Source organism: Tinamus guttatus, unplaced genomic scaffold (genome assembly GCF_059628265.1).
Source record: "Tinamus guttatus ecotype Peru unplaced genomic scaffold, ASM5962826v1 Tinamus_guttatus_pri_ptg000866l, whole genome shotgun sequence".
In the NCBI taxonomy this organism is placed as follows: domain Eukaryota; kingdom Metazoa; phylum Chordata; class Aves; order Tinamiformes; family Tinamidae; genus Tinamus; species Tinamus guttatus.
The window spans coordinates 304,203-328,388 of NW_028289400.1; the positions used below are offsets into that span (position 1 = coordinate 304,203).

Here is a 24,186-nt window from a genome sequence, read left to right on the forward strand (position 1 = left end):
CTGGACTTGGAGGCAAACAATAGTAATGACTGCTCAAAGTAGAGCTTAACACTTAATTACATGTTCAATGTCCACCATAACATCATGATACAAGATGTGCTGGGGCCTCTTTTTTTAGGAGGACTCTTCAGCTAAGTGGTAGACAAACTGTACTGTAACATTCAGGTCAGCACAGTTTTGTGACTGTTACATTTTCAAGAATTGCAGTTAAGCATTACATTTAAGTTAATGATCGCAAAAAAAAAATCTGTTGTAACAAAAGTGCTTTTTTTCTTGTGTTGTACAAAAGCACTTTTTTGCTGTGCCACAGATGAGTGCAGGATGATTGTCTGCTGTTTGGCCATTTTTATTTGCACCCGTTTCAAATATAGAAAACATCCATTTATGTTTCCTAAGCTATTCTTGCGCTCTCTTTGATAGGAACAGTTGATTACAGCAATCTAAATTCTTGTCTTGAAACTGTTCACAGGTGGAGACGTGCTCTTTTGTCAGGATGTGACTCATTCCTGCTTCCAGGAGAAATGAGCCTGTTTGTCTATAAGGCGGCCATCTGATAGCATCAGGACAGAAGCACTTGACGTGACAGCGTTTGGGTGACGGGATTTATGGAGCAGGTACTTTCAGCACAGCCCCAGGGGGAAATGGCTCAGATTACCAGATTTCAATACTCAAAATGTGTTCTGTTGAGGATCACAGAACATACTTTTTTCTTTTTCTAGGAGGAGATAGTTTGCAATCTATCTCAAATTCAGGATTTGTAACCAAATCTGTTTCAAGTGACATAAATTGAGGCCAGGAAAGGAGTTTTTTTATCATAATCTATACTGTTAGGTTAAAAAGTTAATGTATGTGACACATTCGGAAACTTATTTTCACATTTTTCCATTAATAATATGCACGTCTTCATCAGCAAGAACTACTAATGTTCGTCAAGTCACTTATTGCACATGCAGCAAATCCTGGAATAAAGTAACAAATAATCTCGGGGATGAATTTTAGCTTTTATCGGAGAGGGGGAATATGTAGAAACTTCAGAAAAATGACACAGAGCTAAGTTTGTTGCATGTGAAAACTGGAAGATCTGCACCAGGGCTCCTATGTAAGGATGGATGATTTAGGCCCAATTTGAGGTGGTGGTTTTGTATCATTATGCGGTATTATAGAGGCTTAGTGGTGATCGTTTGGGTTTGCCACGTTTAATTTAAACAACTATCACTAGCACAAGAGGAAATGGTCTCAAGTTATGCCAGGGAGGTTCAGGTTGGGTATTAGGAAGAATTTCTACGTGGAAAGAGAAGTATTGGAGCAGGCTGCTCAGGGAAGTGGCGGGGTCACCGTCCCTAGCAATGTCCAGGGAACATGTGGATGAGGCTCTTATTAAGGATGTAGGATGGTGGTGAGGGGCTTACAGTGGGGCTTGACGGTCTATATTGTATGATCTGTACTGCTAAAAAAGGTTAGTATTTCCCATGTTAGCTGGGAAATCAACCTGCATTGTCACAAGCTATTCTGCTTGCTAAGCCGTGAAAGCAGCTCCAAAGTGACCGCAAATGAGGAAAAATGGAGGATTTAACGAGGGAAACCGAGGCAGCCCTCCTCGATCTCCATCAAGGAGAGAGAAGGCAGCTCCGTGAAGCACCGCGGCCGCGGGAGCGCCGCTTTGCGCGGCTCCGGGGCGGCCGTGCGCGCGGGGCGGCCCCGGTAACGCGGCGCCGCCTCACGGCCGGGGCGCGGCGGCGGCTGCGGCTGCCACGTCCCGGGGGCGGGGCCGCGGCGGCCGCGCGGCCAATGGCGGCGCGCGCTGCGCGCGTGCGCGCTGCGGCGCGGCCCGGCCGCGGGGGGGGCGGAGCGGCCCCGGCGCGCAGAGGCAGCGCGGCCGCCGCCCGGGGCGCAGCATGTGCGGTAGGGGCGGCCGGGGGGAACGGGGATAACGGGCGGCAACGGGCGGCGGCGCCCCGAGCGCGGCTCCCGCGGCGCGCAAAGGGCTTCGCGGAGCGGCCGCGGCGGCATCGCCGCCCTCCCTGCGCGGCCGGGGGGCGCCTGCCGGCACCCGCCTGCGCGGGGCTGCGGGGAAGAGCGCTCCGAAAGGGCGCGGGGGGCGCGGGAGAGTCACTCCCCCTTCCACGGGGGAAAAAAACCCTTCCAGGGGGGAAAATACTCCTTCCATGTGGGAAAAGCCCACCCTCCCAGGTGGAAATCGCGCCTCATTCCTGCGCATCGCCTCTGACGTGGCTGCTGTTGCAGCAGTCGGGGTTTGCGCCGCGTGGGGTGAAGCGGGGTCCCTCGCGGGGCTTTGCGTGGGCTCCCCCGCGCCGCGGGGTGCCCGAGGTCGCCAGGGGGTGCCCCAGGTCGCCACGGGGCGCCCAGAGTCACCGTGAGGTGCCCAGAGTCCCCTCGGTGCCGGTCGCACCCCCGCGCTCCCGTGGGCCTCCCATCCTGCCGCTTGGGCACGAGAATCAAAAATGCCCTTCTGTGCCCCTTTCATATCATATCTCAGTGGCTGCACATCCGCTTTGCTACTGAAATTTATGTGGTGGTTATCGGGTATTTTTATTTCTCCTTCCGTGTTTCCTTCCTTTTTTTTTTTTTCTGTATTTTTTTCCGTTTAACACAAGAGGTTTTTCGCATCAAAATACTTTATGTATTTGATTTGGCAGCTGCCTTTTCTCCCAGTGTTTTTGCAAGGTTGAACCAGAGTGGAGAGCGTCACCTTCAGACTGTCAAGTCTGTGGAGCACCATGAAGAGGCAATCAGAAATACACATTTTGACTTACATTTAGCACTATGTTAATTTGTTTTAAAAGTAGGAACTGGAACAAAGCTAAGAATAGAAGGTATAATTATTTTTATAAATAGCTCTCTGCAAGAATTATTGCTGCAAGGGATATTTTGGTGTGTTGTGCTTGCCTTTCTTGAGCTCCAGCTTTTGAAATGGGTAATATTAACATTCTGTTTTGTATCTTCCTGACGGTGATAAATATTGATAATTCTGGAGGTAGTTATTTAGTTGTATCCAAAATCTGTTTACCTGAAAACGCATTTGTTTCCCTTTTCAGGGCATGCAAAGCCCTTCTAGGATATCGAAATATTTATAAACTGTAAGAAAAGCATCAAGGATCATTCACTCTTGTTGAGCTCATCAAATGAGAAGAAGATAGCGTGGATGGAATCGTTTCTCTAAAGAGTTACGGTAGGGAGGAAAACGAGCATTGGAAATGGAAGAGTTTCTGAATGCAGGAATTATGTGTGTGAAGACAGTGAAGTTTCTGTTTGGAGCCTGAGGGCGTTAGCGCATGAGCTCCTGTGACTTGAGGTTAAGCACAGTTGGCAGCAATGAAGGTCTACGGGCTGCCGAGGCCGCCCGTGCGTTGGGTTCGTGGTGTGAAGCGTTCGCTGCTCTGGCAGTTCTTGTGCTGTTTTTTTCTCCATGCAGCAGCTTGAGCAGAAGAGCAAGGTGAACAAATTGTTGAAAAAAGTAGCCCCGCAAATACCATAAAAATGTCAAACTCGCTCGTAGAGGTACTCTGGCTGCTGAGTTACATGTATGAACCTTAATTTTCTCCCTTAACTGAAGAGACAGGAGTCTGTGCCTAGGAGCAGGGACCGTCGTGGGCAGCGCAGCGAGAGCCGTGGCAGCCTGGCCGGCCCAAGGAGGCAGCGGGCAGCGTTTCTCTAGCAGCCTCCAGGTCTGTTTATCCAGTTCGGCTGAGCTGGAAAGACAGGAATGAGGATGAGTATGAAAAGCAAAAAAGTGAAAACTGCCGTGGAGGTTGTCCCCGTGACAGCTTCAGACCGGAGGAAGTTTAGGTCGGATGCTCTTGGGTCTGAATGGACCAAACCAGTTTAATCTCAGCTTTCAAATAGTTTGGAAACAGGTTTTTCAAGGTAGCCAGGCCCGGTGGACTGTTCTGTAAATAATAAACCCATCACATGCTAGGACTGTTTTATACAATAAAAAATGATGTTAGGGTTTAGGTCTCGTATTATTAGTCATCACTGCAGAGGGGAATGGGCTAATTGAAGATTTGCATTTCGAGGTTTAGGGTTGCCTGTCCGTCACTGGGGATTTTTTTGCCCCAAGAGGGGAAAGAAAAAAGCCAAACATTTGTTTCTGTAAAATATAAAATAGAGGTTCTTGGTTCTTGCCATAAATGAATCCCAATATTGATCCACTGGTTATTTACCCTGGAGAGGAGAAGTTTTGCCATTTTATCTGGAGAGAGCCGTGTGCCCTGGCGGAAAAGGAATCCAGGGGAAAAATGTGGTTCTTCACCGAGCGGATGTTTTTCTGCTTTGCCTTTTTTTCCAGTGGGGACTTGGGTGAGTTGAACCTAAACTATCCCGGGTAGAGCCAGCAGATTCTCCGGTCTGTGGTTCTTCATCTTAGGCCACGTGTGGATGTAGAGAGGAGTGAGCTCCATCCGGGTGTGAAACTTGGCTCCAGAATGTCCCGATCCACAACATATTTTATGTGTGTGATATTTAATAGCTTGTATTTAATTTATTGAAGAACTGAGGCCCAATAGTCACCACCAGGATAAGGGATTCCTCAGAACTGCCGAGCGGATGTGCTGACAACGTTGGCTGTTAAAATTATTTTAGCAGTGGGATATAAACACTTACAAATCTGAAGTAACCTGAAGGCTTTTTTCCTGCTTACATGGGAAAAGGGTTAGGAAAAGCTATTCCTTAGTGACTTGAACACAGGACGTTGGGGGTAGTGATTTATTCTTACCGGGAAGAGGTGATTCATGTAATTTACCTATGAAATTACCATGAAGTAAGGATACATGAGAACAAAAAGGTCACAAGAAAATAAAGTTCTCAGAAAACTTGACAACCAAATATTGACGACAGAAATAATCAGATGTAAACTCCTGTAGTTATTCTTGCTACTGTCTTTTGCTATTTAGCAATTCACAAATTCAGGTACAATTCTGGGATCGCATGGAGTTTGCTGCGGGGGTTTAGGCTTCCCATTGCACATATTTCACCAAGAATAATGGTAATTCGTAGTGAACTCATCATGGTAGCGTAACGAATGCCATTCATATCCCGGGATTTTCCGCAATGCTTCCTTTTTCTGGCATGTTCATGCAAAATTTTCTGCTCCTGGCATCCAGGCTGGCAAACAGTACAATCTGGTGGCGTCTCAGATGGGGCCTGCTGGAAATTTGCTGGATTTGCATTGGAATTCCATCAAAACAGATGCGTTTCCATTGAGTGGTGTGATTTAAATGAAGTGTCACTGTGACAGTAAAATGAGCACTTGGTGGCAGAGCGCTGGGCACAGAAGCCTTCAAGCAGCCGCAAGGACGTGTGCGGTTCCTCTCTTTCCATCTTTGGATTTGTGTGGCTTCAGCTGGATATAAACGCAGGGAGAACAGGGATTTGACAGGGAACAACAGGGCTGCGGTGCCTGGAAGGAATGTCTCATAACCTAGCCTGGAATTCTGCAGAATTTGGTCTGCAGAACTTGTATTGCTGGCTGCTGAGAGAGAAACAACCAAAAACCCCAAGAATAAGCTTAGCTAAAGTGAGGCTTCACGAGCGCTTGATGCTTGGGTTCCTATTTTGCTCATCTGAGTTACCGTTAAGGGCAGCAGAACTGCGTTTAAAATGGAAGCGATTGCAAAATTGGTGCATTTCTGAATAATCAAATAATTAGGGTAGAGCTGGTAAAAATAAATGTTGCTTCTAGACGTGGGTGAAAGCTTCTTCTGACTGTGTGAAGAACCATGGAATGCTTGGAAAGGGGAAAATGAAGTGCGTTTGAATTTCCCGTGGATGAAGCTGTGTTACTTCCTCATGATTCATCATGATCAAATGTCACAAATGACTGATAAGCCTTTCAGTATTTGATTTGTAACTTACACGTAAGTCAGTCATGCCTTGCCAGTCTTCATTTTTTTGAGATATGTTGCCTCATATTTACTTTTTGGCTTCATTTATAAATATTACACTTTTTTCTTGTTTTTTCTAAGGTGAGCTTTCAGCTTGCCTGTCCTTGCCTTCTAATTTGTAAAATTAGATCACAGGTGCGTTGTAGAGTTGTATTTTTGTATTGGCGTCTCCATTATCACTCCAGTGTTTGCCTAAAAACTTAAGTGTCTCAAAACTCCATTTCCCAGTGTTTATGGGGTTTTCTTCTATGGATAATCTTAGATTATTCCTTTGAAAAATCCTAGAATAATTGCCTTTAATGCATTGTCAATGGCTGAAGCAAATGCCAGGGTGGCTGCTTTGCAGATGGATGTTTTGCTTGTTTGCAGCCTGGTTCTGCACTGCTGGCAGCTCTGCCCTGTGCCACGGAGTCGTGTCCATAGTTTTCTCAGTTCAGGTGCTGCTGAACTCATTACAATTCGCAGAGAAAATAACTTCTCAAGATGGTTTGGGTTCAGGTTTAACAGACACTTCCAAGGCTGCCCTGGTCAGAAGGAAAGCGGGTGGTTTTAGCCCATTTTTGAGGGCTCAGAATAAGGTTGAGTCCCTAAACCAGGAGCAGGATGGAGAAGAAAATGAGCAGCTTGTTTTCACAAAATGCTTTCTGACAGGAAAGCAAGTTTCTGACTAATAATCATGTCTGTTGAGTCAGGCTCTCCTCCACGCAGACTCTTCCAAGTCCAAAAGGAAAGGTGCATTCCCAAACTTGGGAATCTTGAGCTCTTAAAGCTCTTCCTTTCCCCTCCTCCGATTTCCTCCTGCTCCTCTGAGCCTTTCTGTCTGTAGCCACAGGCGAAACCCACAAAATTTGTGATTTCTTCCACACGTCGGGATGAGGAATCCCTGGTGGGCTTGGATTAAGCTTGGATTGGCTGTGGGTGAAGCCCATGCGAAATGGGAAAGCCCTGCAGACTGTGAGGGTGTTCAGAGGGTGCAAGAGACCTTCTTGTAGGTGCCGTTTGCTCGGGCTGAAAAACACCTCATAAATGTTGCAGTGCTCTGCAATGGGGTGATGGACACCGTGTCCGTCCATCTGAAATGCTCCTGGGTGCTTCTCCTTACGAAATAAATGAGGGCATTAGAAGGTTTTGAATTATTTAGGCTAATTCCAAAGCACAAACAGTTCAAGAGCGCTCTTTTGCCAAGACTCTTTAGAAGAGCCCTTGTGTAAAGGTGAAAATTCAGTTTTCAGAAGGCTCCTTGGGAGTAAAATCTTTTACAGGACTAAGTGTGGGGCCTGTGAGGCAGACTATGGGACTGCATTATCAGGAACAAATCAAAGATTTGGGGTGCATTTAAATAGTGTGTTTGGGTGTTTTGGAGAGACTGAACTCATTTTTTCTCAAAAACTTTTTTTTTTAATAAAACTTCCTAAATTATTAAGCCTAAATTACCAGTCTTTTTTGGGAGCTTACACATAGAGATGCTTGTGTGAGACATGTTGTACTCGTATTCCTGCAGATATTTTTCTACTTCAAAATGCTAGACTGGGGAAAATGATTTCCTGTGCAGATATTTCTAGCATGCAGTAAATGTCTCCTCCTGCCATTGCTTCCCAATGGCACCAACAGGATCTTTCCGAAACAGAGCCACAGTTGATATTACACATCCAAGAATTTGTGTGTACCCATCGTCGTAGCATGTTTGCATTCTTAAAAATAGAGGTATCCATTTATCTTTCTTTTCAATCCGCAGCAAAAATAGCCTGATTAGATTGAGAACGTGAGTTTGCATGAGTTAAATGAGGTTTTCTGAATAAATGAGCTCCTGGGAAAATTCGTTCCCAACGCTCCCAAGCTGCTTCCTCTGCAGCCACTGCTGGCACTTCTGTGGTTTGGGTCTTGGATCTAAGGGACATTGGTCTTCAGGTGGAGTAGGAAAAGCTCCGGACGGTGGTTTCATGCAGGTGGTTCTCAGCGCAAACATCTGCTTGAGTTTGGTGGCTTTTTTCAGCTTAATACATAACAAACCAGGTAACAAAAGCAGATTTCTGCCGTGCTGTTAACGGGTGTGTTGTTCTTCTCCACGCAGGAATCTTTGCCTACCTGAACTACCATGTTCCCCGGACGAGGCGGGAGATCCTGGAGACCCTCATCAAAGGGCTCCAGCGGCTGGAGTACCGGGGATATGATTCTGCAGGTACCTTCTCCTCTGGCAGTGGCTCATTTGTGATTTTTGGCTTGTAAATCAGGCTGCTCCTGCTTCGTTTATGAGTGCTTGCTTAAATACGAAGAAAACTGAGGTGCAAATTGGATGTTTCTGTGGTCAGATATCTGAATAAACTTTAGATTTACCAATTTTTGTAAACGTTTCTGATGCGCGTTATCCAAGCATTTGAAAATAGCAATTAGGCCACAAGGGGGAATTTCATTTTTAATCTAAGGAGCCTCTCACCTTTATTTAGAGATTCAGATGGTAAAAGAAAGGGCACCGTAAAAAAAAATCTGCAACATATTCTCTGCACTTTACACTCTTTCTTCCTATTTGATGGTGCTGTTTAGGTGTGGGAATTGATGGAGGAAACGACAAAGACTGGGAAGCTAATGCTTGTAAAATCCAGCTCATCAAGCAGAAAGGGAAGGTGAAGGCCCTGGATGAAGAGGTTCACAGTACGTATTGCTCTTGATTTCTTTGCCCCTTTTCCTCCAATTAAACATCAGTTTAACTGTCAAACTGATAAACAAGCACAAAGTGAGGCCTTCTGTGTACTTTCAATTTTAAATGCATTAAGTCCGTGCAGGAAACAAATATCATGTTGTTCTATGTGAATCTTGCTCTGCTTTCTCTTAATTTTTCAGAGTAGTTGGGGTTTATTGTTTGCATTTTTTTTCCAGGTATCAGTTGTGGTGTTACTAAAGTTTCCTTGGAGAAATTGTATAAATGAAAATGGAAAGAAATTGATTGCATGACTTAACTTGTTTTTGATCAGTGGTAATATTAACGTCACAGTAGAATATCATTTATCCAAAAGAAAGGCTGGGTAGATGAGAGCTGGAAACTGAAAAGGGCAGGTGAGGTGATGGACGCATTTCAACAGCACAAGGTATATAAAATATTTTGAAAAAAAAAAAATCCTGATCAAGAAAATTATAGGCTATGGATAGTCTTGAAGAGGTTGTGGGGGCCGTATTGGAGCAAAAGGATGCTTTTTTTTCCTAAAAAATATTAAAGTTGACATTATTTTTGTTTCAGTGTTGTGGTCTCTGTGGAGCTTTCTTTGAGAGCTTGCAAAGCCTCTGCCTTGGCTATGGGGTAAGGACAGGCCCTTGGTAATCACAGCTTGTTATCCTTCTGCCTGCAGAGCAGCAGGATATGGATCTTGACATCGAGTTTGATGTACATCTTGGAATTGCACACACCCGTTGGGCTACCCACGGGGAGCCCAATCCCATCAACAGCCACCCGCAGCGCTCGGATAAAAACAACGGTGAGAATCGTGGCATGACCAAAGGGATGTGTTTGGGCGGGAGCAGTGACTTTTGTTTCGGGCTGTGGTACCAATCCCAGTTATGCAGAAGCCAGCGGGGCCTTGGCCATCGCCTTGAGCTGTGGGACAGGCTCTAAGGAGCTCTTGGATCAGTGTCCCAGAGCCTCCCTGAGCGTATGGCCCCTGTGCAAGGAGGTATAAAAACCCAGGTTAAGTTGCATGCTAAGTGTTTTACCATTCTTCTTTCTTTTTTTTCCTCTCTTCTCCCGTATCACCTTTTTACAGCAGTGGGTTGGTCTGCTCTGTGCTCCTGCAGAACACAGTGGATTGGTAGGACATGTTTCAGCAAGATGATAGCATGAGCACAGTGTTTAATGACTGCTAGTAAGTGCAGGTTCCTAGATTGCCAATTAATTGAGAATCTCAGAAGACTTTACAGGATCTAATTAGTCCACCCATATAATTACTAGCTTTTGCCATGACAGACCAACCAAATTGGACAGATCAGGGAAATGGCACCACAGAGTGAACTCTTTATCCTGCTAAGTATAGCTCTGCACACAGTTAAACTTGTGGACTCTGCTCTCTGTTCTGCTCTTGTGCTGCCATCTGGATAGGGAGGCCCTGGGAATGTAATATTTACTGTGTGCCTATTTTAAGATATATAAACCATTTGCCTGTGCCTTGGATGTGAGCATGTATTTCCTCCTGTCTCTAGAATTCATCGTCATCCACAATGGCATCATAACCAACTACAAGGACCTGCGGAAATTCCTGGTAAGTAAAACTGGAGTGTTTGTGCGAGAGGGAATGTGGCTGGGGATGAGAAAGTAGCACTGAACAGGCCGTGTAGTCCTTCCACCAGATGGCAAAACACCTGAGAACTTGAAACAGCTCTTGTTGAAGGTCCTTTGAGATGGAACCTTCATCCGTTTTTCCTTTTAGAGTTGCAAGCATTGCCGCCGTTCAGCTTGTCATTCAGCTCTGTAAGATGCCCACCATAAATGAACAGGGCTCCTTTATAAGCCTTTATATCCATGCTGCTATCTAAATATGCCAGGTCTTTGCGTATAACACGTGCTCCCTTTCCTCTCCATCCACATGATTAAAATTCCAGCCCAGACACTGATCATCCTGCATCATCACTGCTCTTGCATCCTGCTCTGACAAATGTGCTGAGGCTGCTGCCTGTCGCCTTTCCAGCACTGCTGAACTTATCTCCGTGGCATTTCCCTCCATCTTCCTTTCTGTTCACATTTTTTCATGTTCTAAATATAGGTGATAACATTTTGGGCAAAGGGATTGCTATCTCTAGTTTGTGCAACACCATTTGGGCAGCAATTAATAGGTATTTGATAGGGACTGAAGGGGATAATGCTGAAAAATAATTAATAGCGTGATTTTTTTGGTTGGTTCCTTTTAGGAAAGCAAAGGATATGATTTTGAGTCCGAGACCGACACAGAAAGTATCGCAAAGCTGGTCAAATATATGTACGATAATCGTGAAAGTGATGACATCAGCTTCACCACCCTTGTGGAGAGGGTTATCCAGCAACTGGTAATGTATTTGGGAACATTACATTCCCAATAATGTACTTAGGAAAGGGTGGGAGGAGCAGGGGGATGAGTATTTTTCCTGGTGGAGCTGAACATAAATATACAAGTTTTATTTGAGTGTTTCCAAGTTGGATGCTGTTACTGGAGCGTTGAATCCGACCCACAAATCTATGCCCATCTGTGCCAGGGTTGCAAGAAATCCTTTGGTGTGTATGTGTGGGCAGGTTGTTTTTAAAAGTTTTGTTTTGTTTCTTCCTTAATTGCAGGCAGTTAATATTTTGTATATAGACTGAAGGCCAGTAATTTCCACTCTGCTTTAGATACCTGTTCTTTCTTAAGTCATGCAGATCTTTTTCTCATAAATATTTACTAAGTTTTTGCTTTCGATAGTATCTTGAGACAGCCAGTTAATTGAGTAAGGAGAGGACACACGGATGTTTGATATTATTTTCTCTTGCTGTGTGTTTGTGGTGGTTTTTTTGCTTAACAAAGTCACCATTTGAAACGTCCATTTAGGAGAGCGAATTCAGAACCTCATCTGAGCTTTTATTGAGGCTCCCCTGGAACCAGTAATGCAATTAAGTATTTTCTTAAGATCTTTCCTGAATCTGGACGTTATTTACTCTGGATAAACCTCCCGTTTGGAAGAGATGCTGACCCCTTGTGGGAACTCACTTGTAAAGCATGTGCTTCCCTCTTCCATGTGGTGTTTATTATTTGCTGATCTACGCATGTGAAGAGGAGCCACCAGAAATATCCTCCCTTTCCAGAAGTAGCTTATTTAGGAGACAGTTCTTAGCAATTTGTCTGCCAAAAGCTAGAGCAGCTATAGACAAAGGAGCAGCTTTACTTGCAGATTTTGGTGGCAGTTTGTATTTCTCTTCTTCCAGGAAGGTGCTTTTGCCCTCGTGTTCAAAAGTGTTCATTATCCGGGTCAAGCAGTTGGTACCAGGTAAGTGTTGCTGTTGCAAGCAGCGTTTTTCCCGCACCCCACACGCTGCTCCGGGGCTCTTTCTCCTGCTTGCTGGAAGCTGATAGCAGCAGTGGCAGCCGTGGCTCAGCCGTGCGCTGGAGGAGAGCGGTTCCTCCAGGTCTGGATGCAGAGGATTTGGGCGCTGATGGTTGTGGTTGGTGTTTGCAGGCGAGGCAGCCCCCTGCTCATCGGCGTGCGCAGCGAGCACAAGCTCTCCACGGACCACATCCCCATCCTGTACAGGACAGGTGAGTGGGGGACCCTCCTGCCCAGCAGCTTCCAGTCACACTCGGACCGCCACGACAGCACAGAGTTTGCCCAGAACCCCAGCTGCAAGCGAGCTGGACATTAAACTCCAGCACAAAGGACAGTTTTGAAATTAAAATATTTTAACCCTTCGTTACACCATATACTACAATTTGCTGACATCGTGAAGGATACACAACTTGCTGCTTTTGCTCTCTGCTATCTCTCTAGACCAGCAGAACTGGCCTCTAGGTTTAATCAATACTTCAGTGCTGTACAAGGAAAACGTGTCTTTGTGCTGCAGCTAAACTTAGGGTTTGTATTTGTGGCATGTTGGCACTCAGGGACATTGTTTTCAAGAAAAAGATGTGTCAGTGCTTTGCAGGCTATAGGCTTTTCACCATGGCAAACCTTTTTTCTCCTGTAACAGAATATTTAAAACCAAGGTAGCATGTGCTATCCCTTGTTGGCAGCCTGTAGCTGCTAGTTTGCTGCAGTGGCCAGGAAGAGCAGTCCCAGTTTATTCTTGGTTTGTGCTGGATGGTTAATAGTAATCCCTAATGTATGTATGTAACCCTTGTTTTGTTTTTACTGCTTATCTGAAGTTGTTTTTCTTTCTAATTGCACTTTCAGCTGGGCAATCTATGGATCATTCTTTTGATGGAATATCCATAAAAATGGAGGAAGGTGCCTACCTGAGAAAGTAGAATACTGGAAATTTAAAACAAATCCTCCAGTTCCTTAGGAAAGGAATAATAAATGAGGGAAATTTGCATTGTCTCTTTAATATGTGGCTATTGCTTTCCAGGTAGCATAGTGAAACAAACGGGATAATCGGAGTTTCTTCTTTATCAGAAACATCTTCAGCAACACCCAGGCAAATTCTCCCTCCCAAATATTCTGACACAATGTCGAGCACACACGAAACCAGTGACTTACCTTAAATAAAGGCAAATAGAGTGAAACCCACCGGAATTAGAAATAAGGTGACTTAAGAGCCTAGTACTAATTCTAAGGCAAACATTCCCTGGAATCCCTTCAGAAAACTGGGTTGTCAAAGAGCTACATCCTGAGCGCTGTGTGGATCTCAATCACAGGCCCTGGTAGAAGCTGTAAGGTTTAACCAGGCTTCACTTTGCTTTTTCAGCCTATCTGTATTTAATCAACTTGAAATACATGAGGCAGTTACCAGGGTGAAGCATTATTCATCTCATAGCAAGTACTTAATTTATTTTGAGGCTAAGCTGTCATTTTTAAACCGATGGACTAAATTCACATCTGAAGAAGGAGAGAGAGCTTCCTTGCAAGACAAAAGGCTCTAGTGCTTGGCTGCTGTGAAGAAAAGTATTTCCACCCACACCGGGCAGTGACCTCAGACGGTGCCGCTCGGTGCATGAAATCTCTGTGTTTTTGCCCTTTTTGCCCAACAAGAAACAAACCTGAGCCTTAAGAAAGTGAACCCCACTCTCTTTCTTTAGCTGATTTACCTGAATTTGAAGGTAGGAGAGTGGGCGTTTTTTTCTTTTTTTTCCCTGGAATATATTTTCACTAAGTCACTGTGAAGTGCTAAGAGTCAAACTTTGAAGTTAACACGATCAGGGTAATTCCAAAGTCCTTTCACTTCCAGTGGCACTAAAACTTTTCTGAAAGGTTGGCTCTAGGAAGCATTGACATTAAGGTATCCTCAACTATAATCCTCCTGGCATTACTTTTGCAGAATTGCCGTAATGGAGAGGGAGATGGTATCAAAATACACTCAAAGCAGCCCCTTTACCCACCAGTGTGAACTCGCAGTGACATCTCCGTGCCTTGAAGATTACTTCTGTGTTGCTTTGAAATGGTAGTGAATAGGAAGCAGGAGCTCTGCAGCCCAGGTCACCCATGGGTGAGGAGGCACCATAGGTGTCTGATCATGCTCCCGTGCCTGATGGTGCTCATGGTTCAAGCACTGCCACACAGTGCAGATGCAGGTGCCCTTGCAGAGTCCTGTGGTACAGGAAAGCAATGCGACATAATAAAGTCAATGCAGGGAAATGCTGTATTTTGTGAAACAAAATTTGCATGCTTTAATCAAATACGGGTGCTTCTGTTGGAGAATGGCTGCTAACACTCTTCTTGCTCTGTCCTTTCTGGTTGTCTTCTTCGTTTACTGACTTGATAACTAAAGTGGAGAGGCCTAAATTTGTAGCTAAGTGGAACTTTCTTGTTAAGTACCAACATGAAAGCAGTATTTTTTTTTCTTTAAATTTTCACTTAGAGCAGTGAATGATGAGCTTCACCCATGAGAAACATTTTTTGGTTAAATAGGAGGAGTTAGTTAAATGTAGGGGAAGCACTGGAGTGCTCCTGAAAGGATCCCTGGTGAAACACTGACCTCCTTTTGAAGGCTCAGCTGAATTTTTTTTTTGAAGTTGACTCAATTCCTTAGCCCTGTGTCCTTCAGTGCACCTAAATACTTCCCTTACAGCTGTTCAAGGCTGCCTGCAGCTTTGGATCACGCAGAGAGGTTTGTGTTTGATATCTCAGGCACAGCACCAAGTGCTGGGTCGTGTGTTCATGGCCTGGTGTCAGCTCAGCCAGGTTCTGCTCACATCTGTCAGGGCTCAGCCTTGCACATGGTGCCACCAAGACAGCGTTTCATCCAGCCATGAGAACAGCAGCTGAGCAGCTTTCAGAGCCCCAGGAAAGTTTATTCAAACACAGGAGAACTTCATAATTGTAAATGGGACAGATCCAATTAGGAAAATGTTAGTAAATGTGGATGCTCATAAAGGAGCTTGATTTCCACCCTCCCTGCACCGGCCATGCATAATTTTTATTTATTTATTTTTATTGGTGTTTTCTCTAAATTGAACTCTGCACTCATCATTAAACTTAGACCCATAATTCAAAAACACATTGCAAAATGCAAACAAAGTGAGAAAGAGCGGATAATAGGGGAGCTGCTGCATTGCCCTCTTGCCGTTTTCAGCGGTAATTCACCGTGATGGGTCTCAGTGATTCAAGTAGTGCTTCATGTTGATACTCTCCCTGGGGACCTTGGGTTGGGCCTGGCGTTGGAGCAGCACAGCCTGGGCTTGTTCGTGTGCCCAGCGCTAATCCCGGCTCTTCCAGGGAAAGACAAGAAGGGAAGTTGCAACCTGTCCCGTGTTGACAGCACCACCTGCCTCTTCCCCGTCGAGGAGAAGGCCGTGGAGTACTACTTCACTTCCGACGCCAGGTAACGTTCTTCAGCACCTTTAAGTGTCCGTAAAAAGTGTTTTTATTTGGAGCTGTGTAAATTTGAGACCTTGAACAGGAACCTCAGATGCAATGGTTTCTTTGGGGAACAACAGTAAACTGTTTGTATGTGGCCGTTTGCATTATTTTGTATCAATAGGGCTGCAGCCCTTGCCTTCCTGTGAAGAACGGTGTTTCATGGCAGATGTTTGTGTCCTTGCAGTGCTGTCATTGAGCACACCAACAGGGTGATCTTCCTCGAAGACGATGACGTAGCCGCCGTGGTGGACGGGCGTCTCTCCATCCACCGGATCAAGCGCACGGCGGGCGATCACCCCGGCCGGGCCGTGCAGACCCTGCAGATGGAGCTGCAGCAGATCATGAAGGGTAAAGTCTTCTGGGTGTCACCTCTGTAATGTCCGTGTCCCCCAGTTTAGCTTGGGAAGGAACCTTGGGGTCACCCGATCCTATCTTTCTGTTTAAAACATGTCTAGGTAGATCACATTGCTTAGGGCCTGTTTTAGTCAAGTCTATTAATCTCAAGGATGGAAGCCCTCCAGTCTCTCTCTGGACCTCTGTTTGGAGGTGTCTATTCTTTGAAGATCGATGCCCTAGCAGGGCTGCCTTTCTAGATGACTACAAGTGAGGGACATGGTTTAGCAGGTATGGCATGGAAGGGTTTATGGTTGGACCCGAGGATCTTGAAGGGCTTTTCCAACCATAATGATCTGTGATTCTAAGTTGGCACACTTGTAGCTGACACTTCGGTCTCTTGAATATTCTCATGATTAGCTCATGCTTTGCTAGAAAATGAACTGTGCAGTTAATCTTTCGAACAGCTATTTAAGTACAGGAACAAAAAGTGATCTCTGATAGGCAACTGGCCTCTTAATGATCCAAACCTTTCCCTAGGTACAGAGTGTACCATGAAGTTATTTAAAGTATTTTCATTTGGTTTCTTTTGTCATCTCTTTTTATAGGTAACTTCAGTTCGTTTATGCAGAAGGAAATCTTTGAGCAGCCGGAATCTGTCGTCAATACAATGAGAGGAAGGGTCAATTTTGACGACTACACTGGTAAATAAAATTAATGCTTGATTTTGGACAGCTCAGGTAGCTAGTGGTTATTCACAGAGGAGGAAGGAGATGATGACATGGGAAATGGAAACACTGTGTGGTCTGACAGCCAGTCCTTCCATAATGACGTGCTCCTGTGTTAAACTGAGTGTTTGGGATGACTCTTCTGCTAACAGACTGATCCAGATCTTCATTAGGGCTAAGAGCAGTGCTTTAATTTGAGACTTTCTGCTCGTTTTTCACCCTGATTTTCTCCCTGAATCTGCTTACAGTCAATCTCGGCGGGTTGAAGGATCACATTAAGGAGATTCAGAGGTGTCGCCGCTTAATCCTTATTGCCTGTGGGACAAGCTACCATGCCGGAGTCGCGGTAGGTGCTCAGTCTGGATCTCGTTGGGAATTGTATCTGGAATTGTGTCTAGAATGGAATAGTGGGCGTAATACTGTGTGTGTGTTGAGCAGGCTAAGGTGTTCATCCTGAACAAGTATGTCCTGGGAAATGAAGACCTTCTTCCAACCTGCATACCCCAGATTTTCAAACTACCATTAACATCATTAGGAACTGGAATCTGGAAAAAGAGAGTATTTATGCAAATATTCTGGTGGTGGCCTCACAGGTGGCTAAAAAAAAGTGTGCTGCTAAAAGCAGAGTGACTTTTCCTAAACCTCGCTGTGTGTGACTCGAGTATGAGTAGAGTAATTAAAGTAGAATCCAGTGCTAACTTACACATGGTATTTTGATAGTAATATTTTCCAGTGTGTGTGGCAGCTAGAAGGCTTTTTTTGTGCCCTACTTAGTTTTTAAACACGATGTAATATGGAACTTTCTGACACGTCCCTTCACCAGACTCGTCAGGTCCTGGAAGAACTGACAGAATTGCCTGTTATGGTGGAACTAGCCAGTGACTTCCTGGACAGAAACACTCCTGTCTTCAGAGATGATGTTTGCTTCTTCATCAGCCAGTCAGGTATAGTCTCACTTTACCAGCCACTTTTTATGGATATTCCGTGAGTTTTTGCTTGGGAGGGAAGAGCAGGGCTTGTGTGTCCCCGTAGGGCTACCTGGGGGACATGTGGGTGAAGAAATCGGCACCCAGGTATTGGAGATGGCAGAAAATATTCTGGATCGCCTCACATCTGTTTGCAAGCTCTCTTAGCTGAGTCTTACGTAGGGCAATAGTTGTTCTTGTGGGAAAATAGTCCATCAATCTGTAAGTAAACTAAAAAAAAAAAAGCCATTGATCTTTACATGGGTAGAGGGCAACTCACTAGTTGCTTTTGAATAGATTTAGTTCTTTTAGGTAAAATGATGCAAAATACTAAGTTGCTTTTGAGAAGGTTTAGTTCTTTTAGAGCTTAGTATTTGCACTGTTTCAACTATCCTGGACTGGATCCATAAAAGAAATGAAACTATGAAACAGAAGAATGTGGAAAAAATACGACCTTGGAGTGGAATGCGAGATAAAACATACACTTAAGCTAAAATAAAATAAATTGATGTATCCTGTTGAAAATAGCTTCAAGGACTATTGCAATATTCTTTGCCTTTTAGCAGCATCTAGCATTGTAGGTCTTCACAGCTCGTCTTCAGCTGTGATATTAAAAGCAGTAGCTATTTTAGGTGGATTTTAGTAAAGGATGATTGAGATATACTATGACTTTTTATCTAAACTTTAGCATCCTACTAAGCTTTCCTGATACCAACTACTCATATTAGGCTGTGCATTTTGCAGACCTGGGTCTTATCTTTTTAGTGTAAAAACACTGGGCAGAGCTTTGACTTAGCAGCTGTGGTAGCGACCACCCCATTCAACTCCCAGGCGCTAAGATTGTGTTTAGAAAAGCACTGCACTTTTATTATCCAGTAACTTTTATTATCCTCTAAATATCTGTTTCTCCAGGGGAGACTGCGGATACTTTGATGGCTCTTCGGTACTGCAAGGAGAGAGGAGCCTTAACTGTAGGAATAACCAACACGGTCGGCAGCTCCATCTCACGGGAGACCGACTGTGGAGTCCATATCAATGCAGGACCCGAGATTGGGGTTGCCAGTACCAAGGTAAATACTTAATTTGTAGCTGTCACTATTACTGAGGTTGTTTTTGATTATGTTTTAACCATAGACTCTCAGTGTTGAATTTTTAAAGAGAGCTTTGATGCATTTTTAACAAACAAAAACATTCAGAACTCAACTGCTACCAGCACTCGACAGGATTTCAAAAATAATAATGAAAAAAAGCACTTTGGTGAATGGAAGGAAAGATGTAAAAGTAGGAGAAACCCTGTTTTCTACAGGAGTGTCCAAACACTTTTATTCCTTAAATGAGGAGGGGAAAAAATAGGGCATTTTAAAGTTAAAATCAGTAAAATATTTGCGTCGACAGGCTACATTTTCTGTTTGACTGCTGCTCACCCACTTGGTAAAAGCACTTAGCTCAGCAGCAGCAGGAGAATTGGGCTCTTTGTCTTTAAAATCATTCTGTGGAGTCTGTATTGGAACTGGGCAAGAAATATAGATCAAATTACGTCTCCGCAGCGTCTCCTGCCTCTGTGAAACGTAGATGTAAGATTTATCAGGATGGGACTGCAACAGCACCACTAAATACAGTGTAAAGAGAACGGGCTTAACTGGAGCTGCTTCCCTCACTGCAGCAGCAATGTGTCATTTTTAATGCATTCCTAGGAAATGAGGGACAGTTTTCCATACGTGCATATTGTTATTCCCCTCGAAGGGATTAGCTGTTACATCAGGGTTCTCTGAGTTTGCAGTACCCTTGTGCACCAGTCTCTGTTGATGACTGTGTAGTTAATAAATGATGTTACTGGACGCGTGTTTATTTTCTTGCTTCTTATAAAGAGCTTTGTCTTTTGCAAAGGAAATACTATAAGGAAGCAATATTACATCTTGAAGCTGGAGGCATCCCAGGGAGGAATTTCCTAAGCAGCAGGAATTCCCTGCTCTGTCTCCAGCATCACCTGTCCTGGGTGCAGGCTCGGTTTAAACTCAGGTCTAAAGATCAGAAAGGCAATTGTAAGAAAAGGTTTAGAAACATAACTGTCCTTGATGGCCTTGCTTTACCAAAGAAAGCGTGTTCTGATATTAAAACCATACTTTCAGCAAATGTGGGAATGGTCTTTTAAAGAAAACCTGTATTTATGTCTGCCTGGCAGTGTTATTCTCTGGTAGATGCATCTGGCTGTGCGTGATAGAGTATAAAATAACTTGCATCGCTGCGTTTCATTTCGATGAGGTGCTTGTGCATGGTGAAGTCTGCTTTGATTTAGTTATATTTAGAGGCGAGATGATGTCAATCTGTTAAATAAATTCAGCCAAAAACCACATTTGAGTTTAATAGTTCATTGGGGAATTTGATCATGGAAAATTCATGAGTCTCTTACAAGAAGCTCTTGAACGAGTTGTTTGTGCCTCAGTTCTTTTCATGCTGCCAACGTTACAGTTTGGAGATAACTGAAAATTGCATTTTCCTTCTGGTGACAGGAGGAGATACCAAAACTATGCATGTGTAAAACATGAATTTGAAGAGATTTTGTCCTACGGTTGTTCAGAACTCCATTTTGAGAACATATTATAAACAGTCCAGGCAATGTTAACATTTCTGGTTTGTGCTATTTACTTCTGCAGCCTTGAGCTGTGTGCTATCCAAAACAAATATTTCGTGTCTAACTCTGCTAATTGGTATAACTGGAGCTTTTCTAGATTCCTTTAAAGCTATTTAAATCTTTTGCAATGTATCAAGTTCGATAATTGTTTAGACAGGGGTAGAATCTACAGGATTCTTCACCTTGGAACCTCCATCCCAGGCTGGCACCTTGGACCATTTCATAACATTTGTCTTTTCTGGCCTCTTAACTCCTTAATTTTACAATAGCTGTTTAATGCTCTGGCTCAGATGCTTTTGCAGATGGGATTCTCTTAACATGAGCATTAGTTCCACTTGTTTGTGCAGGTGAACACAATTTTCCCCCCAAAGCCATGGACAACAGTCACCTTTCAGTCCTTTCCTGCTTAATTGGGACAAGAACTATAATTTGCTAACATGCTAAGAGTAAAGCCGACAGCTAGTCTAGGAGCTCAGTTTCTGAACTGCTTTTCCCAGGTGCCTTGTTTTCCCTTTTATAATCCCTTGGGAACACGGCACTTGCAAAACCCTCTGGATTCTCCCTTGCTCCAGCTGTCACCCCATAATAAACCCAAATTTGGATATTGGGAATTGCTGGAGCGATGCCTTGTGCCCCCCTCGTGCTGTGGACGGGGAGAGGGTCTGAGGGAGGCTCCCAGGTCCAGCAGCAGCCGCGGGAGGTGACGGCTGCCCGGTCACACGTGTCCCCCCTCCAGGCCTACACCAGCCAGTTCGTCTCCTTGGTGATGTTCGCGCTCATGATGTGCGATGACAGGATCTCCATGCAGGAAAGGCGCAAGGAGATCATGCGGGGGCTGAAGGGCCTGCCAGGTAGGAAGCACGCACGGATCGCGTCCTCGCCGGGGTGAACTGGAACCGCCCCAGGAAAACCCAAGGGGAGCAGAGGTTGAGGGTGTCACATTAGTGGGAGGGGGTCACTGGCAGCCTCTGCCTTCCCTCTGGTGCCTTTGGAGTGCTCAGATGGGATGTCCAAGCACTGAGTCCGGTGCTTCAAGTCGCTGCTTCGCATGGACGTGGAGTCCAAGGAGCCTGGGCGGTTGGAGGGGCAGCGGTTGAGGAGCAAACACAACTTCAGCTCTTCTCCTTCTTGCTAGACTTGATTAAGGAAGTGCTGAGCATGGACGACGAGATCCAGAAGCTGGCAACAGAGCTCTACCATCAGAAGTCCGTTCTCATTATGGGCCGGGGCTACCACTATGCGACGTGTCTTGAGGGAGCTTTGGTAAGAGATTTCTTCATTTGATGCCCCTTCCAACGCCCTTAGCTCTGGACTCAGATTCCAGCCCAGGGAGGGCCACGTGGCTGCCAGACTATTTACAAGCTGCTAACGGTGTGTTGGCCTTGTATAATCCTTGTATAATCCAGCCACAGTTGAGCGCGTCCTTCCTAAAAACTGTGCCTTGGAGTTCTTACCTTTGGGGATATTCCTGCTGATTTTAGTGCTGTGATGATATATGTGCAGGCTGACTGCAAACGGTGGCTTTATCAGTAGAAGTGTGAGTGTCGGTGGCACGTCGTCCCAGCAGCGCTTTGAACTAGGTTTTCAGGTTGTCTTCTCAAATATCAGACCCGAGGAGACCCTGAATGTATTTTTACAAGGTTAACCACTGCTTTTCACTAGAACTTAGACTAAATAGAAAAGCTGCTGGCGAAGAAAAATTGCCCAAAGCTTTAGGAATTACTTTTTCCCCATTCAGAAAATCAAAGAAATCACCTACATGCACTCGGAAGGGATATTGGCAGGGGAGCTGAAGCACGGGCCCCTCGCGCTGGTGGACAAGCTCATGCCCGTGATCATGATCATCATGAGGGATCACACGTATGCCAAGTGCCAGAACGCCCTCCAGCAGGTGATCGCGCGACAGGTAAGTGCCTGTGAACGTGCAGAGCATTTTGGAAATGTCCAAGTGTTGCTGTGAATACGAAACCTCTTTTGCTCTGCAGCCAAAGCGTTTGCTTTAGAGATTTTGCTATCTATCCCCAGTCCAACTTAGATCAGGTTTGCAGCAAACTATTCAATGTCACTGCCTAAAACGTGACCTCAGTAGATAGCCTTTCCATATATACCTTTTTTTAAGTGCAGGTTTTACATTACTATAAAAAGGGGTATAAGAGGGATTGATCAATGGCTTCATTGTCATCTTTAAGCTTCAAAAGAGAACACCTTCGTGACACATTTTATAGGGCAGTAGTAGATGTTGGAGCCAAAGACCTTTTGTCAGTGTGGATTAGGTCCAAAACATTAGTAGGTATCTCTCCCAGAACCTGAAATACCAGCTGACTTTCAGTTTAAAATCTCTGTATTTTACTAACATAGAGGGAAAAAAAAAAGTTTTGCTTTAAATTCATGAGCTTTCTAGTTCTATCAGGCCTTAGGAAAGGTGACGCTGCAAAGCCTGCAAGCTTTGCCCTTGCAGATTTCTAGTTAAAAAGAACTAGGATAGATGCAGGGTCCGCTGGCGTGTAGGTTTCTGCGATAGGTGTCTGCTAACCCATTCAAACAAGCTGCAGTGATGCTATCAGTTGTTTTGTCCTGAATTCCGTGTAAAGTTCCCGTTAGAAGCAGGAAAAAAAGCCGGTTTTCTTTAGGCATTTGGCTGTGTTGCAGGGGCGGCCCGTAGTGATCTGTGATAAGGAAGACATCGAGACGATTAAGAACAACAAGCGCACGATCAAGGTTCCCCACTCGGTGGACTGTCTGCAGGGCATCCTGAGCGTTATCCCCCTCCAGCTCCTGGCCTTCCACCTGGCCGTCCTCAGAGGCTACGACGTAAGTACCGCGTTGCCGGCGCGGATCCGTGCGCTGGGAGCGGCGGGAAGGCCGGGGCCGCGCGGTCGCTCGAGCGAAGCCGTAGGTTAAGCAGCGCTCGCAGAAGCCTGGGTGCAAATCTGGTGCTTGGCCGAGTCTCGTGCGCTTGGGTTGGACGCGTGTTGGCTCTCCGGAACCACCACGAGCGGGGCCTTCCTGAAGGGCTTGTAGGAATCCAAAGGGAAGCTAAAAATCCCCGGAGGGATGTGTGAAAAGCAGAGTCTGGGATTTGATCTTCTGACAGGCGCCGGCCCTGCCGTTGACTGCAGTGACCTTTCATCTTCTGAGCCTCGTGCTCCCTCCTCAGGTCCAGAGCAGGCTGTTGTCAATGAGTTGGATGGACTTTTCCTGCCCCGATTATCCCAAGTTAACATGGAAGTGGGGTGCTAGTTTCACTGGAATCGCACAGCCGTTCCCCACAGCACAAAGTTACACACAGACAAACAAGGTGTATAAATACTCACAAGCATCTTCTTTCTCCTCCCTCTCTGCAGGTTGATTATCCAAGAAATCTGGCCAAGTCCGTAACTGTAGAGTGAAAGATCATCTGAATCATAGGGGCAAAGGGGAATTAAATGAAAGACTTTTTTTGGTACCAAAATAACTTGATTTTAAAGTCCCCTAGGTAAATCTTATTTTGCTAAATCATCGTTTGTGTACGAGATCACCGTAATTCCATTACATTAGTGATTGTCAAATTGATTCCACATGCTATGTCAATAGCTTTGGGTTTTCTGAACACTAGACGTCCATGAAAGGTGTTAAATGGTTTTCTTTAAAGCTTTCTGAGTCTTCTAGGTAAGGGGCCCTCCGCTTTACTTTATGATAATGTCACTGTTTCTTACCCAGTGTGGCTCGTTCCTGTTGTTGAACAGAACCTGTTGTTGAGTGAATGACCTGCCATGCTCTCGGGGGTGAAGCAGGAGACCAGAACAAGCAACTGCAGCAAAAGCTGTTATTGGTCCTGCTTGTGCAGATACGTTAGCAGCGAACAAATTTGGAACAAGAGTTTGGGTCAATATCTGCCTCTTTTATGAAAGAGATTCGGCTATTTGTCAGCCTGCCTCAATCTGAGGCACTTGGTAAATGTGCTTAAACAAAAAAAGAGAAAACAAGCCGAGTTTCATCAAAAGGATTTTAATCTATGCCAAATAACCCAGCAGCTGACAATCTCCTAGATTCAGGGGGCCAACAAGCGTTCTGCAAAAGCAGCTCCTGTCCCTGCTGTGCCCACCGCGACGGTGGAGGTCGCTCCCGCGGCGCCCGATGCGCCG

General features: G+C 45.1%; 1 protein-coding gene across 1 annotated transcript; it reads left to right on the forward strand.

The window, feature by feature from the left end:
* Window positions 1-1,834: 1,834 nt before the first annotated feature.
* Window positions 1,835-23,711, forward strand: GFPT1 (glutamine--fructose-6-phosphate transaminase 1). Its single transcript, XM_088537855.1, has 19 exons — window positions 1,835-1,902; window positions 7,975-8,082; window positions 8,445-8,552; window positions 9,245-9,370; window positions 10,089-10,147; window positions 10,794-10,928; window positions 11,818-11,879; window positions 12,069-12,148; window positions 15,261-15,366; window positions 15,589-15,752; window positions 16,346-16,441; window positions 16,714-16,811; window positions 17,289-17,409; window positions 18,343-18,500; window positions 20,799-20,913; window positions 21,198-21,325; window positions 21,801-21,968; window positions 22,712-22,873; window positions 23,407-23,711. Exons 1-19 carry the CDS (start codon window positions 1,896-1,898, stop codon window positions 23,449-23,451), a joined length of 2,046 nt encoding a protein of 681 aa, XP_088393981.1. The 5' UTR covers window positions 1,835-1,895; the 3' UTR covers window positions 23,452-23,711.
* The last annotated feature ends 475 nt before the right edge of the window (window positions 23,712-24,186 follow it).

What these genes read in the sequence shown, in the direction of transcription:
- GFPT1 (XM_088537855.1), top strand. An exon ending in GGTCAAGCAGTTGGTACCAG is followed by an intron (nt 11,880 to 12,068) that starts GTAAGTGTTGCT and finishes TGGTGTTTGCAG; the next exon opens with GCGAGGCAGCCCCCTGCTCA. An exon ending in CTTCTTCATCAGCCAGTCAG is followed by an intron (nt 17,410 to 18,342) that starts GTATAGTCTCAC and finishes CTGTTTCTCCAG; the next exon opens with GGGAGACTGCGGATACTTTG.